This window comes from Pelobates fuscus, chromosome 2 (assembly GCF_036172605.1).
Source record: "Pelobates fuscus isolate aPelFus1 chromosome 2, aPelFus1.pri, whole genome shotgun sequence".
NCBI classification, from domain to species: domain Eukaryota; kingdom Metazoa; phylum Chordata; class Amphibia; order Anura; family Pelobatidae; genus Pelobates; species Pelobates fuscus.
This window is the reverse complement of record NC_086318.1, coordinates 433,843,913-433,861,010: the sequence shown is the minus strand read 5'-3', so window position 1 is coordinate 433,861,010 and position 17,098 is coordinate 433,843,913. Positions and strand designations below refer to the sequence as shown.

General features: G+C 41.8%; 1 protein-coding gene across 3 annotated transcripts in view; it reads left to right on the top strand.

Annotated features, from left to right (window-relative positions):
• The window catches only part of CLIP4 (CAP-Gly domain containing linker protein family member 4), a 56,195-nt gene that overhangs the window by 8,288 nt on the left and 30,809 nt on the right, over window positions 1-17,098 (top strand). For all 3 annotated transcript variants that reach the window (XM_063444093.1, XM_063444091.1, XM_063444092.1), the window contains exons 2-3: window positions 13,486-13,645; window positions 15,045-15,184. In XM_063444093.1, coding sequence (XP_063300163.1) covers window positions 13,501-13,645; window positions 15,045-15,184 — 285 coding nt within the window. In that variant the 5' untranslated portion in view covers window positions 13,486-13,500. The remainder of the gene's footprint in view (window positions 1-13,485; window positions 13,646-15,044; window positions 15,185-17,098) is intronic.

The window sequence follows — 17,098 nt, the reverse complement described above, 5'->3', positions numbered from 1 at the left end:
ATCTGCTCTGTGCCGAAAGGAACTCTGTATTTCAGGGTATTATATGTGTTCAGGAGAGTTATTCCAGTTCTCCTCTAATCCAGAATCACTTAACATAACTGGATTTTATTTGTGTTTTTTGTAAGTCCTGAAAGCATATATTATCTGGTGTAAATTCCATATCCAACAATCGAGCTCCTTGTTTAACATACAGTAACTGGTTTTTAAGAAGGTATTATTGGTTAGGGCAGTGAGTGGGTGAAGTAGGGATAGACTGTTTGTTTGTTTTTATATCTGCTAAAGCTATGATGCTTTGTAATATGGAGTCTTTGTGTTTATTTAATGTCGAGTGTTAGCAGCGAATTTAACGAGGCCAGGATTAGTTTGCACCCAGTAATTACAGCTGCGTGACTGACAGTGTTCTGATCATTGGGCGTTCATACAGCTGCGTGGGAGCTGCTACAGTTTATATGCCACAGCATTTCACAATAGCACATTACACAGGCATAGTATTCTATAGGCGACATGACGCTAAGGGTCCCCCATATGGTAGCTGTTTGGCGGGTTTTGCATGAGTCAATGGAATTGTGTGTGTGTGTCCCTTTATTTTTGGTTTCCTACGTTGGACATTTAGTTCAAATTGTTTATTAATATGTATCGTAAAATGTGGAACAAGTGCATTATAATGTGATAGACTAAGGTGATAGTGACAAATAGGTTTCATTTTTTGTATTTTTTGGGGACTATATTCTCCTGTGCAACGTAGGGAATAGTGTTGTCATTGTTGTCGAAGATTGTACATGTTTCCTCAATAAATAAATGTATTTAAAAAAATTGACTCACATTGACTGTGATGGAATTTTACTGAAATTCCAACACCATCAAAAGACATACTGATACAAAGTACGGACTAGTTTTTGTAAAAGGTAGCGTTATCGCCATCAAGTTTTGTCAATTTCCCCCAGCCGTCACTAGTAGAAAAAGCAGTGTTTACGGATGGTCTTGCAGTATACTCTGTAGACATTAGTGTTGTACCCTCCATGCGCGAGAGTACAGCTTAGATGTGGACTCCTGGTAGATGATGCTCAAAAGGATTCTCTGGGTGGAGATGTTGGCGGCTGCAAGGGAGAACTTCAGGTAAGTAAAAACCTACCTCCCTGCTTCTCCGGACCACCACACATCAAAATCTGCAAAGACCCCAGAAGGTGACAGAGCTATTTAATAGCCAGGCACTAAGAGTATGTTGGGGCTTATTTAATAATGAGTCAAAAACTAGTTTGCAATATTTAGACCAAAATAGCTGACTTGAAACAATTCAGATTGGCTATTCATCAGTTCTCTTCAGTGTTTGGTATTTAGGGAATAAAGCTCATTATTTTGGCTGTGGCTTAGCTTTAACCCCTTAAGGACACGTGACATGTCATGATTCCCCTTTATTCCTGGAGTTTGGTCCTTAATGGGTTAAATTCAGATTTATTATTATTTTTTATTTTTTATTAAGACTGTTTCATTAAAGGGATTCTCCGGTGCCAGGAAAACAAAAACGTTTTTCTGGCACTAGAGAATCCTGGAGTGCACCCCCTCCCTCCTGCCCCCCTCCCATGTCGCTGAAGGGTTTAAAACCCATTCAGACGCTTACCTGAATCCAGCGCCGATGTCCCTCGGCGCTGGGTCAGGTTCCGCCCACGCTCCTGACATTGGCGGGGGAGACCTAATGCGCATGAGACCTCCCCACAGGAAAGCATTATTCAATGCCTTCCTATGGGGAAAATCTGATGCTGGAGGTCCGTGAAGACGTTCAGCGTCAGATAACGGACAAAAAGACTGTTTGGATTCCAGAAGAAGCGCCCCCCACTGGCTGTCTGGTACACTGCCACTGAGGGCAAACTTAGAGCTGCAATGTAAACATTCTCTGGAACGGTTTTACATTGTAGCACTAGGTTCTAAAGGGTCGCAGCACCTAGACTACTTCAATTGGCTGAAGTGGTCTGGGTGCCTACAGTGTTCCTTTAATGTCTTATTAAAGGAGCAATATATATAAAAAAAAGTTTACTCTTTTATCTCTTTTATTTTAATCCTGTTTTGATTTAACACCCTTTCACTTTTTTTTTTTTTTTTTATTTAATAAAAAAATTTAAATCTTGGGGGTAAGGGGGGAATCGTAGTAAAACTTACCTTCATTCTTCCGTACAGGTGTTGTTTGTCCGCAACCAATCCTCCTTTGCTGAAGTAATCATCAGATGCTTTTCATAGAATATTGTAAAGCGCTACGGAATCTGTTGGCGCTATATAAATGGCAATAATAATAATAATAATAGGAAATTACCAAGGACACATGGCAATACCATGTAACGTCGGGATGTGATCACAACGGGTGGGCAGGCCTCTCGGACATCACCAGTAACTTGTACTCCTGGCAATGCCCATAATGGCCGTCCCCCAACCTACAGGATCCTGCAGAGCGCGCTGCTGAAGCAATTTCCGCATGGACCTAGTACCTGTTCACATGTCTAATGCTGAACTCGCGCTGTGCTGCCCATGGAAACAGTGGGACAAGACCCTGAAATCGGGACTGTTTGGGTGGAGCGCACGGCGCATATGCTTCTATCGCCATGATCCTCCAGGTGGAAGGTCTATTAAATTGTACGTGTATTTTATTATCTGTGGCTCTCTGAAGTTTGATGACTTCATGCTTGTGTCTTTGCAATACGAGTTGGATGCAATATAGCCCTGTTTGTGAATGGTGCCACCTAGTGGATTTTTCACCTACATGATTGGAAAAGAAACAATTTGAATTCGTTTTTTAACAGTTGTCATCATAAGAAGGAAATTAATGGTATTTGTCTACTAAAATGAGTAGCAAAGAAAAATGGACTGGGGCACACCCGAAACATGCTTTCTACAGGAATGGTGCTGCTGTAGTGACCAATATTCAAACATGATACAAATTAAGTTACGGCGCACACATAAAAATACACTAATGATCTTATCAGGCTATCTAAGAAAACAAATATAGGGATTCACTTACACCATACGGCCCTATTGTGTTAACCCCACCACTACGTCACAGTACCCCAATATCGGTGGGTCCTACACTAATTTCATCACAGTACCCCAATATCAGTGGATCCTACACTAATTTCATCACAGTAACCCAATATCTGTGGGTCCTACACTAATTACATCACAGTAACCCAATATCTGTGGGTCCTACACTAATTACATCACAGTAACCCAATATCTGTGGGTCCTACACTAATTACATCACAGTAACCCAATATCGGTGGGTCCTACACTAATTACATGACAGTAACCCAATATCGGTGGGTCCTACACTAATTACATGACAGTAACCCAATATCGGTGGGTCCTACACTAATTACATCACAGTAACCCAATATCTGTGGGTCCTACACTAATTACATCACAGTAACCCAATATCGGTGGGGCCTACACTAATTACATCACAGTAACCCAATATCGGTGGGTCCTACACTAATTACATCACAGTAACCCAATATCGGTGGGTCCAACACTAATTACATCACAGTCACCCAATATCGGTGGGTCCTACACTAATTACATCACAGTAACCCAATATCTGTGGGTCCTACACTAATTACATCACAGTAACCCAATATCTGTGGGTCCTACACTAATTACATCACAGTAACCCAATATCTGTGGGCCCTACACTAATTACATCACAGTAACCCAATATCTGTGGGCCCTACACTAATTACATCACAGTAACCCAATATCGGTGGGTCCTACACTAATTACATCACAGTAACCCAATATCGGTGGGTCCTACACTAATTACATCACAGTAACCCAATATCTGTGGGTCCTACACTAATTACATCACAGTAACCCAATATCTGTGGGTCCTACACTAATTACATCACAGTAACCCAATATCTGTGGGTCCTACACTAATTACATCACAGTAACCCAATATCTGTGGGTCCTACACTAATTACATCACAGTAACCCAATATCGGTGGGTCCTACACTAATTACATCACAGTAACCCAATATCTGTGGGTCCTACACTAATTACATCACAGTAACCCAATATCTGTGGGTCCTACACTAATTACATCACAGTAACCCAATATCTGTGGGCCCTACACTAATTACATCACAGTAACCCAATATCGGTGGGTCCTACACTAATTACATGACAGTAACCCAATATCGGTGGGTCCTACACTAATTACATGACAGTAACCCAATATCGGTGGGTCCTACACTAATTACATCACAGTAACCCAATATCTGTGGGTCCTACACTAATTACATCACAGTGATGTGGATTAATTTAGAAATAAACAAATATGTTTAAATGTCTATCTGTTCCTGTCCAAATCTGAGATGATTAAATTGCGTATACGCAGAAGTAAGCTCACACTGACACATGGAGTTCAGGTTAAAAGCACTTCAGAAAATTTAATACAATCTGGTTGGAAAACAGTTGTGTAGATCTTTTTAAAAGCAAAATGACATCATCATTGAATATCAGATAATAACAAATAAACATCATTAATTGGATTAAACGTTATGTGACTATATCAGTGTCCACCCATCAATATTATTAATTGGCTCAGGGATTTGAGTGACCAGCTAGGTGTCCTCCCACCGGGAGGTGGTATTGTTCTGGACAAGGGTGTGGACAGAAGGCTCAGGCGCCATCTTTCCCAGCATGAGGTTTACTCGGTGGAAAGGGGGGCTTGAGCGTCATTTTACACAGTCAGTGATATCGGGCCTCATGTCCAGGTGCAAGGTCTCTTATGAATAGAACATTTCATTACTACTGTGTTCTCGTGGCCTTCAAATTATACTATGTTGCAAGTTAGGGGAAAGTCAGTAAAGTCAGCAGTTCCTGAGTTAATCATGTCTTTATAGAGAATACAGTCTTTGTCTATTGTATTAGATGTGCTGGGAAATTCTGTCATGTAATGTAGTTTTAAAATGAACAAGTTAGGTTATGAGGACAAAATGGAGGATTGAAGAAGTCAGGTTAGGAGGACAAAATGGAGGATTCACAGTATGCAGTTAAAATGGAGTTAGTACAATAATTCAATACAAGTTCAATAAAGATTTTTAATAATTCTACATCAGTCCCCCCTATGAAATGTTAATATTCTAAGAGATAAAAACTTTATTAAGTTAGTATCAGGAAGACGTGTTAACCCAAGGCACAGAAACCCTATGAAGTAACGGTTCTTAAAGTCTTCTTAGTTCTTCAGAGGGACATCATAAATAGACAAGCTTACATTACCATATGGACTTGTGTTATCTGGAATATAGGCACAAGTAGTCATGGTGACAGGTAAACGTTGTTGGTTGCAATAGGTATAATAAATGCAAATCAAAATATTATTATTATTATTATTAGCAGTGACGGTTGGGAAAATGGACTCAAACTTTCCTTTTACTGCAAAATCATCTGGTACCCCCCTTGGCACACCTATGGCATCAATATATATATATATATATATCAATCAAACTTTCCCTTTAGAGGGGTGCTCCTTTTTATGTTCTGAAGCATGAATGTGGTGTGTCAAGAGTACCTTGTCATGTATTATGTGTATTGACATAATAACCTTGGCTAGGGTGTAGTATTAAACCTGTCCCACGCTACATCAGCGTAGGTGGACTCGGATCATTTAGTCAATATTAATATCACCACAAACTCAGGATGGGCAAATAATCCTGAGGAAGCTTGGCATTTGGATCCCTTCAGCTTCACGAGGTCTCCTTTTGGGGTCCTCGGCTTTCCATCGATGGCAGGTGGTCAGGCATTATTATGGCCATCAAACACCTACTTGCTGGTATCTTTTTATTTAACAAGTCATTTTTTTTCTTTAGAGTCAAAAGTGTGTCAAAATCAACAAATGTCACTTCTCATGTTGCAGAGAGAGTCTTGAATCTGGAACAATGAATCCACTGAGTGATCTCTGCAACTTTCACAATGCACTATTGGGTATATGGTCTTGGTTGTCACATTGATGACCGGCTAGGCTTCTGGCCATCCTGACAAAATGTCTATGATAACTAGTGCATATTTGACCCAGTAGCTCTTTGTCATCTGGATTCTTGAAAGGGATATTGAGAGTTAGCTAGGTGCTTAGGGGTATTTTAGAGATCAAAGAGTTCATGAGAGTCTTGGATAGGTATAAAGTTCCATGGGCTCACTGCCCAGTACATGTTTTTGGGTAAACAGAGCTTAAGAGCGTTGGAGTACAGCCCGTCTTCAAGGGTTGCCCCTTTCTGTTTTTCCAGCTTTGTATTTCTTCAGGGTCAGCAGCTGCTTTGTCATTCTTTTAGAAGCTTGAGATCTGTAGGTAGGATCTACATGGTGAGTATAGAAGTTTCTTTAGCGGACACCATTCTGTCCACTTCCCTTGGTGCACTTGTGGCTTGGTTGGCAGCTTTTAGTCAGCTGAGTGGTGCTTCTTATCTTCCAGATTGATCCAAAATAATGTGCTGCACCCAGGGCATGTCTTGAGTCAGTGTAGGTATTGGCATGTCTTCCTTCAGGCATTTTGTATGCCACTGAGAAGGCTGTCAATTCAGCGTCTTGAGCAGATGTGAGTGAGGAAAGTGAAGATGCTTGACGTACCTGATATTCTGTAGCAACAGCAAATCCAGTATGGTACCTTCCCTCTTTATCCGCAAACAGAGTGGAGTCAGGATCTGGTAAAGCTACTTTGCTTTTCTATCCACAGTTCTCTTGCTGACCCCCCTCTGTAGAGATTTGTAAATTGAATGTTCATGTTTTGTTCTAATGAGTCAAGTTCCTTTCATGAGATTTCTGGGGACTTAGTGAAGAAAAAAACATGAGGGACAGCCACCTCCCTTACTTCCATGGGAATCTGGGTCAGGGCCGCACTATTTCCTTGAGAGTGCCCAAAACAGTTCTTTCAGTGTGGTATTCCCCCCTGGGAAGTGGCGGAAGAGTGGCCAGAGCAACTTTTCTTCAAAATATAATGTTGTCAGGTAGAGGCAGAGTTGTCTATGAGTGGAGGAAATTGGTAAGAAATAAGAAGGGAGGAAGCATATAAAGGATATAGATATGGTGGTGGGGAGATGGAAGAATGAGTAGTGGATAGAGTGAGAGGGAAGAAGGTGGAGTAGGAGGAGGAGAAGGCGGAGTAGGAGGAGGAGAAGGAGGAATAGAGGAGAAGTAGGGGGAGAGAGGAGAAGGTGGAGTAGAAGGAGAAAGTGGAGTAGAGGGAGGAGTAAGAGCAGGAAGAAGGAGTAGGAGGAGGAGAAGGTGGAGTAGAGGAAGGAGTAGGAGGAGAAAGTGGAGTAGAGGGAGGAGTAGGAAGAGGAGGGAGGAGTAAGAGCAGGAAGAAGGAGTAGGAGGAGGAGAAGGTGGAGTAGAGGAAGGAGTAGGAGGAGAAAGCGGAGTAGAGGGAGGAGTAGGAAGAGGAGGGAGGAGTAAGAGCAGGAAGAAGGAGTAGGAGGAGGAGAAGGTGGAGTAGAGGAAGGAGTAGGAGGAGAAAGTGGAGTAGAGGGAGGAGTAGGAAGAGGAGGGAGGAGTAAGAGCAGGAAGAAGGAGTAGGAGGAGGAGAAGGTGGAGTAGAGGAAGGAGTAGGAGGAGAAAGTGGAGTAGAGGGAGGAGTAGGAAGAGGAGGGAGGAGTAAGAGCAGGAAGAAGGAGTAGGAGGAGGAGAAGGTGGAGTAGAGGGAGGGGCAGTAGGGGAAAGTGGGGGACTGTAGATGAAGGGGAGGGATCGGTGGGAGGAATAAGCGGGGGTGGGCAGGTAAGGGAGCAGACAGGTGATGTAGCAATGGAGGATACATCAGAAATCAAGACTAGGTAGAAATGCAATGGAGGCTGCAAATAGCCCATGTACAACAACTATTAACTGGCCCTAAGCTTTCCCTAGAGAAAAATAATAAAAGGCTAACATGCTCATCTTGTCTCCACAAGCCTCGAACGTTTCACTCCCATGGGTGGCCCATGATGGCTTGCCCACCACTTCTCCACACGGGGCCTTGTGCCCGCGGAGACAGACGCTATCCCTAACTCTCGTTCTTAATTTAATAATTTATATCTAACATCTCAAAATGTAATTCCCACCTATATCACAAATATACGTTATCACAATTTTATGTCTCGTAAATGGGATAAAATTTATTCTACTCTTCACTGATAATGTATTTTTAAAACATACAAAATAGACAAATAACATTGCCTTCTGCAAAATAAATGGAAAAGATAATGGAGATTTTGTTAAGCTTATAAATGGCTATACATTAATTCACATTTCTTGTTCTCCAGTTTCTGGCTGTTAATGACAATGTACAATGTAATAGAGCAGCAGGGAATGCTAGCAGAATGCTTGGTTGCATAGGGAGAGGTATTAGCAGTAGGAAGAGGGAAGTGCAGAGTACTGGATACAGTACTGGAGACCATATCTTCAGAAGGATATGGATACCTTAGAGAGAGTTCAAAGAAGGGCTATTAAACTGGTTCATGGATTGCAGGGTAAAATTCACCAGGAAAGGTGAAAGGATCTTGACAGGTATAGCTTGGTGAAAAGATGATAAAAGCATTTTAAATACATAAAGGGAAACAACACAGTAAAAGTGGAGACTATATTTAAAAGAAGGAAAACTACCATAACAAGAGGGCATAGTCTCAAAAATAGAGGGACAAAGGTTTAAAAATGATATCAGGAAGCATTACATTACTGAGAGGGTAGTGGATACATGGAATAGCCTTCCAACTGTAGTGGTAGAGGTTAACTCAGTAGAAGTGTTTAAGCATGCGTGGGATAGGCATAAGGCTAAGCACTTGCTGCTAGTAACAGATCTAGAATTAATATACTATAATGCCCAAAGTCTCAATTCCTATGCATATGCAATAATAAAATATCTGGGCTTACAACAAAAATTATGTTAGTCAGTCTTTTAATCTGGAGGCAAACATTATCCAGTAAAAACATTTTGAAACCAATCCCTAATTGTATTACCATTTGTTCAAGAAATCTTGGTTTATTAGAACTTTCTTTTAGTAAATATTCTTTAAGATAACCCCTCTTCCATCATGTTACCAATTTTTTTTTTTTTTTTTTTTATAATCTAACGTAACAACTTTGCATATTCCCTCTATCCACATTGCATAGTATTGCAACAAATCACACTTGCCTTTACATTTTTAACTTGTCCAAATAATTCTCTATCCCTGCATCAGATTCACTTTCCTAACCTTCGTAATAAACACTGAGCTGTACTCCAACACGATCCTATCAACTTCAATTAAAATAACAAACTACACAATTAGAATATTTTCTAGCAAAAAATTCCATTGTTAAGTCTTAACAGCAGCCTCTGAATAATTTTACTGAACGCAGAACTGAAAAACCAGGAATGTCACCCCTCCCTCTCCCCCCTAGCCTCTCACAGAAGGCAAGGAGGGAGGGGTGAGGAGAGAGAGCCAGCATGAAGTTTTTTTAACCATGTCAGCGCTGGAAGGACAGTTACGTTACAATTATTGCAAGCAAAGAGACACAAAAACACAACATTTAATACTCTTCAGTGAAACTCAATACAAAACCCCCACCCTCTACCAGGGTAATGGCTAACACAAAATACAAAAACAATTATTATAATATACATACATTCTTAACCCTTTGTGATCTAGTTCTTCCTCAACCCTACCTTCCTGCTGAATAGCATTGTTACTCTGTACCAGTAAGCTTGCTTTCTTCTCTGTCAGTAATCTACCACATGAAGGCACAGCAATTTTACACACTTTAGCAATCTCTATCTTCAACTAGATCACACGCGCTAGCCAGCCCTTATTGGGCTTTTCTAACCCTGTTCCATTCCCCTCCTATACAGGCGTCCCAGATATAGGGGGAAAAGGTTTTAAACAGTGTCTACAATGGTGGACTGACACTCGAGAGGGGTGGGTCCCCCCCCAGTGCGTCTTCCCAAAACGTAGACTAGTCACTAATTGGAGGTGAGAAGTGTGTGACCAATCACTTCTCTCACAATAGAAATAGGAGAGGATAGAATAATAATATAGGAAGTATAGAAAAGGTAAAGAGTAAGGAAAAATCCTTAGGGACAGACACAGGAGTTCATGAGACTCCTAATTAAACAGACAAGACAACAATACAGTTGAAATACAGTGCATGCATCACAGTTCAAATGAAATCAACAGTAATCCCTTTCCTTTACTCGTGTGCTTACTCCAAAGTCACCTCCCTCAACCTCGTAGTGTCCCCGCTCGGAGAATGACTTTCATAAGTCTCACTACCAGCGGCCACGGAAAACAACTGACACCGGTCCGAGTTCCGTCAGCCTCCCTCTGCACAGCAGTCCACAAGAATGTGGCCACCTCTATCCTCACTCCCGTAGTGCCCCTATAAAACCCACTTATAAGTCTCACTACCACGTGATGCGGAAAACAAGCAATGCCTACTTGAATCCCCCCAGGAAACAGAGTCCCCTGCCACAAGACTAAGTCCCCTACCACAAATAAACAGAAAACTGGAATTCCACCAGCCCCAGCGCTCAGGGTTGTGGTTACCAAAAGAAAACTGGAATCCCCCCAGCCGAAGCTGAGGTTTACCAAAACTGGAATACCCCCCAGCCTCAGCACTCGGGGCAATGGTTACCAAACTTGGAATTCCACTAGCCCCAGTACTCGAAACTGTGGGTTACCACGTGCACAATGAGGCTAGCTGGGCTCTCAAAGTGTCACAAGAAGGATCACAGGAAATTATGAGTCTACACAAAATCCACAGTTCCAACAATCCCCTTTTTCCTTACAGCCACAGCCACGAGGCTCCTAAAAGAGGTAAACAGGCAAAGAAGACCCCCAGGAACGCATCCACAGGTCAACCCCCCTTTTTCCCTACAACCACAGCACCGTGGTTCCTAAAAGAGGTAAAACAGGCAACAGAAGACCCCCAGGAACGAATCCACAGGTCCACCCCCCTTTATCCCAAAAGGGGTAAAATACAAACAGATAGACAGACACACTGAAGACCCAGGCAAATCCCCTCAGGTCCACCCCCCTTTATCCCAAAAAGGGGAAAACAAGCAAGACAGAACCCCAGGCAAATCCCCTGCAGGTCCACCCCCCCTTTATCTCAAAATGGGGAAACAGGCAAACAATTCAAACACAATTCAAACACACCCAGGCAACAGATAGACTAAAATTGCAGGTAAACAAGTGAGTAACGAGACACCGGGCAAGATATTACCTGTCTTTGATGTCCTCCCGGGAAGCAGTCACAGACACGTGGACGGGTCAATCAAAGGGGCCGGAACATACCGGTGGCTCTGCAGAAGTCTCTACCGTGTACTTGGAGGTGATCAGTCTCCCTTCCTACCCCCAGGATTCCCCCGTCCAACAGCATCTTCCTTAGGACGGCTCACCGGCCAGACATAGCCCGATGCCCCACGTTGGATGCGCCAAATTGATGTGGATTAATTTAGAAATAAACAAATATGTTTAAATGTCTATCTGTTCCTGTCCAAATCTGAGATGATTAAATTGCGTATACGCAGAAGTAAGCTCACACTGACACATGGAGTTCAGGTTAAAAGCACTTCAGAAAATTTAATACAATCTGGTTGGAAAACAGTTGTGTAGATCTTTTTAAAAGCAAAATGACATCATCATTGAATATCAGATAATAACAAATAAACATCATTAATTGGATTAAACGTTATGTGACTATATCAGTGTCCACCCATCAATATTATTAATTGGCTCAGGGATTTGAGTGACCAGCTAGGTGTCCTCCCACCGGGAGGTGGTATTGTTCTGGACAAGGGTGTGGACAGAAGGCTCAGGCGCCATCTTTCCCAGCATGAGGTTTACTCGGTGGAAAGGGGGGCTTGAGCGTCATTTTACACAGTCAGTGATATCGGGCCTCATGTCCAGGTGCAAGGTCTCTTATGAATAGAACATTTCATTACTACTGTGTTCTCGTGGCCTTCAAATTATACTATGTTGCAAGTTAGGGGAAAGTCAGTAAAGTCAGCAGTTCCTGAGTTAATCATGTCTTTATAGAGAATACAGTCTTTGTCTATTGTATTAGATGTGCTGGGAAATTCTGTCATGTAATGTAGTTTTAAAATGAACAAGTTAGGTTATGAGGACAAAATGGAGGATTGAAGAAGTCAGGTTAGGAGGACAAAATGGAGGATTCACAGTATGCAGTTAAAATGGAGTTAGTACAATAATTCAATACAAGTTCAATAAAGATTTTTAATAATTCTACATCAGTAGTAACCCAATATCTGTGGGTCCTACACTAATTACATCACAGTAACCCAATATCTGTGGGTCCTACACTAATTACATCACAGTAACCCAATATCTGTGGGTCCTACACTAATTACATCACAGTAACCCAATATCGGTGGGTCCTACACTAATTACATCACAGTAACCCAATATCGGTGGGGCCTACACTAATTACATCACAGTAACCCAATATCGGTGGGGCCTACACTAATTACATCACAGTAACCCAATATCGGTGGGTCCTACACTAATTACATCACAGTAACCCAATATCTGTGGGTCCTACACTAATTACATCACAGTAACCCAATATCTGTGGGTCCTACACTAATTACATCACAGTAACCCAATATCGGTGGGTCCTACACTAATTACATCACAGTAACCCAATATCGGTGGGGCCTACACTAATTACATCACAGTAACCCAATATCGGTGGGTCCTACACTAATTACATCACAGTAACCCAATATCTGTGGGTCCTACACTAATTACATCACAGTAACCCAATATCTGTGGGTCCTACACTAATTACATCACAGTAACCCAATATCGGTGGGTCCTACACTAATTACATCACAGTAACCCAATATCGGTGGGTCCTACACTAATTACATCACAGTAACCCAATATCTGTGGGTCCTACACTAATTACATCACAGTAACCCAATATCGGTGGGTCCTACACTAATTACATCACAGTAACCCAATATCGGTGGGTCCTACACTAACTCAAATGTGGGAGACAAATGAAATAGTGCTAGTGCTAAATAAGATAAAGTGTATTCAATTAATCTATTGTAAGAGCATTGTGAGTATTCAACATTAATGTGATTAAAAGCAATTAAAAACCGTGTAAAAACTAAACAATTAAAGTGTTAGTGCTTGGATGAATATATTCACAATGCAAATCAATATGTGTTAATTATAACCTTCATTAAGCACATATTGATTTGCATTGTGAGTATATTCATTAATATTGTATGCTGTTTGTAAATGGCAACCAGGCCAAATCTGCCAGAACACCCCATGTTTAAGCTGTAACTAGGGCTCTGCTTGTAGGTGCCATGGTGGAGGGTCTGCCTTACATGTTGGATTTAAACTATGGTTAAATACTGAAGTGTGTAAAATGGGACATACGCCTATTGCAATACTCCTATAGGTATATAACATTTCTAAGAGCCAGAGTTTTACTGATAGCTTTTCTTTTCTTCTCCATAGATGACTCACTAGAAAATGACCATTGAGGATTTATTGGTTAACTGTCCTGAAGGAGTCTTTTTGAGATTTGATCACGGATACAGATACCATTTTTATTACCCAAGATCTTGCCGACCCGTGACGTTTTGTGTATCTGCAGCACCAATGCCTTCAGACTGTGGTGAGTGGGTTATTGTGTATATACATCACAGGAGTAGACAAAGGTTATTTTGGGTCATGTACTCGCTTATTAGCGACTAAAAACTCTTAGAGTCTGAAAATATATATTTCTAATTACTGGTGCATTTTTATATTAAAGCCATTTTTTTGCTTTGAGGAGGGCAGAAACATTGCGGATCCCACTTAAAGGACCATTATAGGCACCCAGACCACTTCAGCTTAATGAAGTGGTCTGGGTGCCAGGTCCCTCTAGGATTAACCCTTTTTTTTTATAAACATAGCAGTTTCAGAGAAACTGCTACATTTACAATAGGGTTAATCCAGCCTCCAAATCCTCTAGTGGCTGTCTCACTGACAGCCGCTAGAGGCGCTTGCGTGATTCTCACTGTGAAAATCACCGTGAGAGCACGCAAGCGTCCATAGGAAAGCATTGTAAATGCTTTCCTATGAGACCGGCTGAATGCGCGCGCAGCTCTTGCCGCACATGCGCATTTAGCCGAAAGGGAGGATCGGAGAGGAGGAGGAGAGCTCCCCGCCCGGCGCTGGAATAAAGGTAAGTTTTAACCCTTTCCTCTCCCCAGAGCCCGGCGGGAGGGGGTCCCTGATGGTGGGGGCACCCTCAGGGCACTATAGTGCCAGGAAAACGAGTATGTTTTCCTGGCACTATAGTGGTCCTTTAACCCCTTAAGGACACACGACATGTGTGACATGTCATGATTCCCTTTTATTCCAGAAGTTTGGTCCTTAACCCCTTAAGGACCAAACTTCTGGAATAAAAGGGAATCATGACATGTCACACATGTCATGTGTCCTTAAGGGGTTAAGGGGTTAAGCAAATTTTTTTATTTTAGGATGTTTATTAAAATGCTCTGAAAAAGCCTGTTAAAGGGTTACTCCAAGCCCTCTGTAATGGTTATGATGTAAAAGAGTACCCGCAAAGGGGTTAAACAGTCCCGCAAAGGGGTTAAACTCTCTCTGTGCAGTGTCTGAAAGTTAAACTGCACATACAGGCGCCATGACCACTTCAAATCACTGAAATGGTTATGGTGCTTGGAGTAACCCTTTACATTTCATCAATATTTCAATCCTATTTTTTAATAAAGAATCCTAAAAGTAATCTAAAGAGTGACACTTTATTTTTTTTAGTAAATTCCACCACTTTTTGCAGAGATTTTCATTTTAGAATATTGCCGAATTAAAAGCGTCCTTTCCTCTGCCTCCACAGGATTGGGAATGTCTAGCTGCGGGATGGGTGATTGAATGAGAGGCAGAATGTTGAATTGTTACATTATTGATTTCCATGAATACTCTATCTTCACTGACTGTATCCTAATTAATAGTATGTTGCATTACGTCAGATATTAAATACACTTTGCTTGCTTTTCTACTTTCTTTGACAGAATTCTCATTTTTTGACCCCAATGATGCTTCATGTCAGGATATTCTGTTCAACCCGAACACCTCCGTTCCTGAGCTTTTTGCCATTTTAAGACAATGGGTCCCTCAAGTCCAGCAAAGCATTGATGTCATTGGAAATGAGGTCAGAAACAATGGAAGTGACTTTATTTATTTTGTGTGTGTGAAAAATGTTATTTAAAGATTTTATATCCGGACACAGATTCATAAAATACATTAGGAACAACCAGTATATCACATCTGCCCCCCACAAGGGTGGTGTGCATATTCCTATAGAATGTAAGCTCGTTTGAGCAGGGTCCTCTTCAACCTATTGTTCCTGTAAGTTTATTTGTAACTGTCCTATTTATAGTTAAATCCCCCTCTCATAATATTGTAAAGCGCTACGGAATCTGTTGGCGCTATATAAATGGCAATAATAAATAAAAAATAAAAATACTGGGATTCCATCGCACCCAGCAAGGCTAACTGCTGCGTATATCTCACGTCAACGTTACATTATTTTAAAGGGAAACGTCACATGTACTGACTATCCACTGACTTCAGGTGGAAGGGGTTTTTAATCACTTTTTCCCCACCATAACTCTATTGGTTTGTGCTCCACCAGTAATGCCAGTTACCAACCTCATGCTGATGAGTTGCATTAAGAACAAAACCGCCGTCTATGAGAGGATCACTGGCTTTGTATCTCTTCCTGAGTTGTGTTTAAAAGCTGTTTTATACAGCAGAGACAAACTCCAAGGAATCCATGTTTAAAATAGAATAATGAGATTCTTTGTTAAACTAATTTGCATATGCCCACCCAGAATCCTTTGTAGTAGTATCTCTGCAAATCTGAGATTTCTGTGGGAAAAGCAAGTCTTATGGCTTGACTCACATGTGCAGATCTGTGTTTAACAATGTATTGAATAAAAATATATAATATAATATAATCACTCCAGGGACTTGAAATAAGACTTAACTTTTATTACCTCACCACGGGCTCTTGGATGGGCCTGCTTGCCAGCCTTCTGCCAAAAGACTATGGGCCAGGTCAGCAACTGTGAAGACCCATATTTTATTCCCCCCTGTTCCCTTGGTTCAGCACTTCATATAGAACCGAACGCTAGCTCAGGATGCTGGCGGCCGTTCGCATGGACCAAAACCATGAATAGACTTCATGGGGACTTAGCCGCGAATGCCCTGGAACTATTTACGGCATGAAAACTTTGCGGTTCCCAGTCGGTCCCCCAGCGGCACTTAGCCGCGATTTTTATGGAACGGTTTTCGGTCGTCCAAAACTATGACTTCCAGGAAATTCCTGAATCCCTGAACCGATCGGTGCTATCAGGGGATATAATTTTTGTGGGGGTTTTGTATGTTTTAAAGGTATTTTGGGGGTTTTATAAAAACTTGTGTTTTTGTGTCTGGAGATAATTGAGTTAATACAGTACTTGACTCAATTATCTCCCAGTTACAGAGGAGCGATTGACCTAGTTTGTATGGTAGAATCCTGGATCTGTGAGCCAATATGATTGTGTATTTGTTTCTACTGTGGTTTACTCTCCGGTCCGGGGGGAGTGCCCCTTGAATGGGGACTGTCATAGGGAATAGCTATACCTGCTTCGGATTGCTATACTGGCTATAATCACTAGCTCTTGTAAGCGCTATACCTGCTAGACTCTCTGGAGTAGGAGATGTCCACCCACTGGAAGCTGAATCCTGGGCTTGGGTCCAGGGTGGGTGGATGACAGCGAGACCCCAGCCAAGCTGCAGCGGCTAAGGGGCTACGGTGCTTATGGTGTCAGATGCGGTGCTTATAGTATTCCATACTACTAGGAAGCGGCGATTGGCGGAGGCATCCAGACGTGGTGCCAGGCGGTCCGTCACACCTTACTTTAAAATAATGTCAACGTGTCAGCTGAAACGTTTACGTTATTTTAAAATAAGGTAATAAAAGTTAACTCTTATTTCAAGTCCCTGGAGTGCTATCCGTACATATCTTTTTGTATTTTGGCTGGACAAGCACCGGGCAATACAGCAGTTTTGGTGGAGTGCA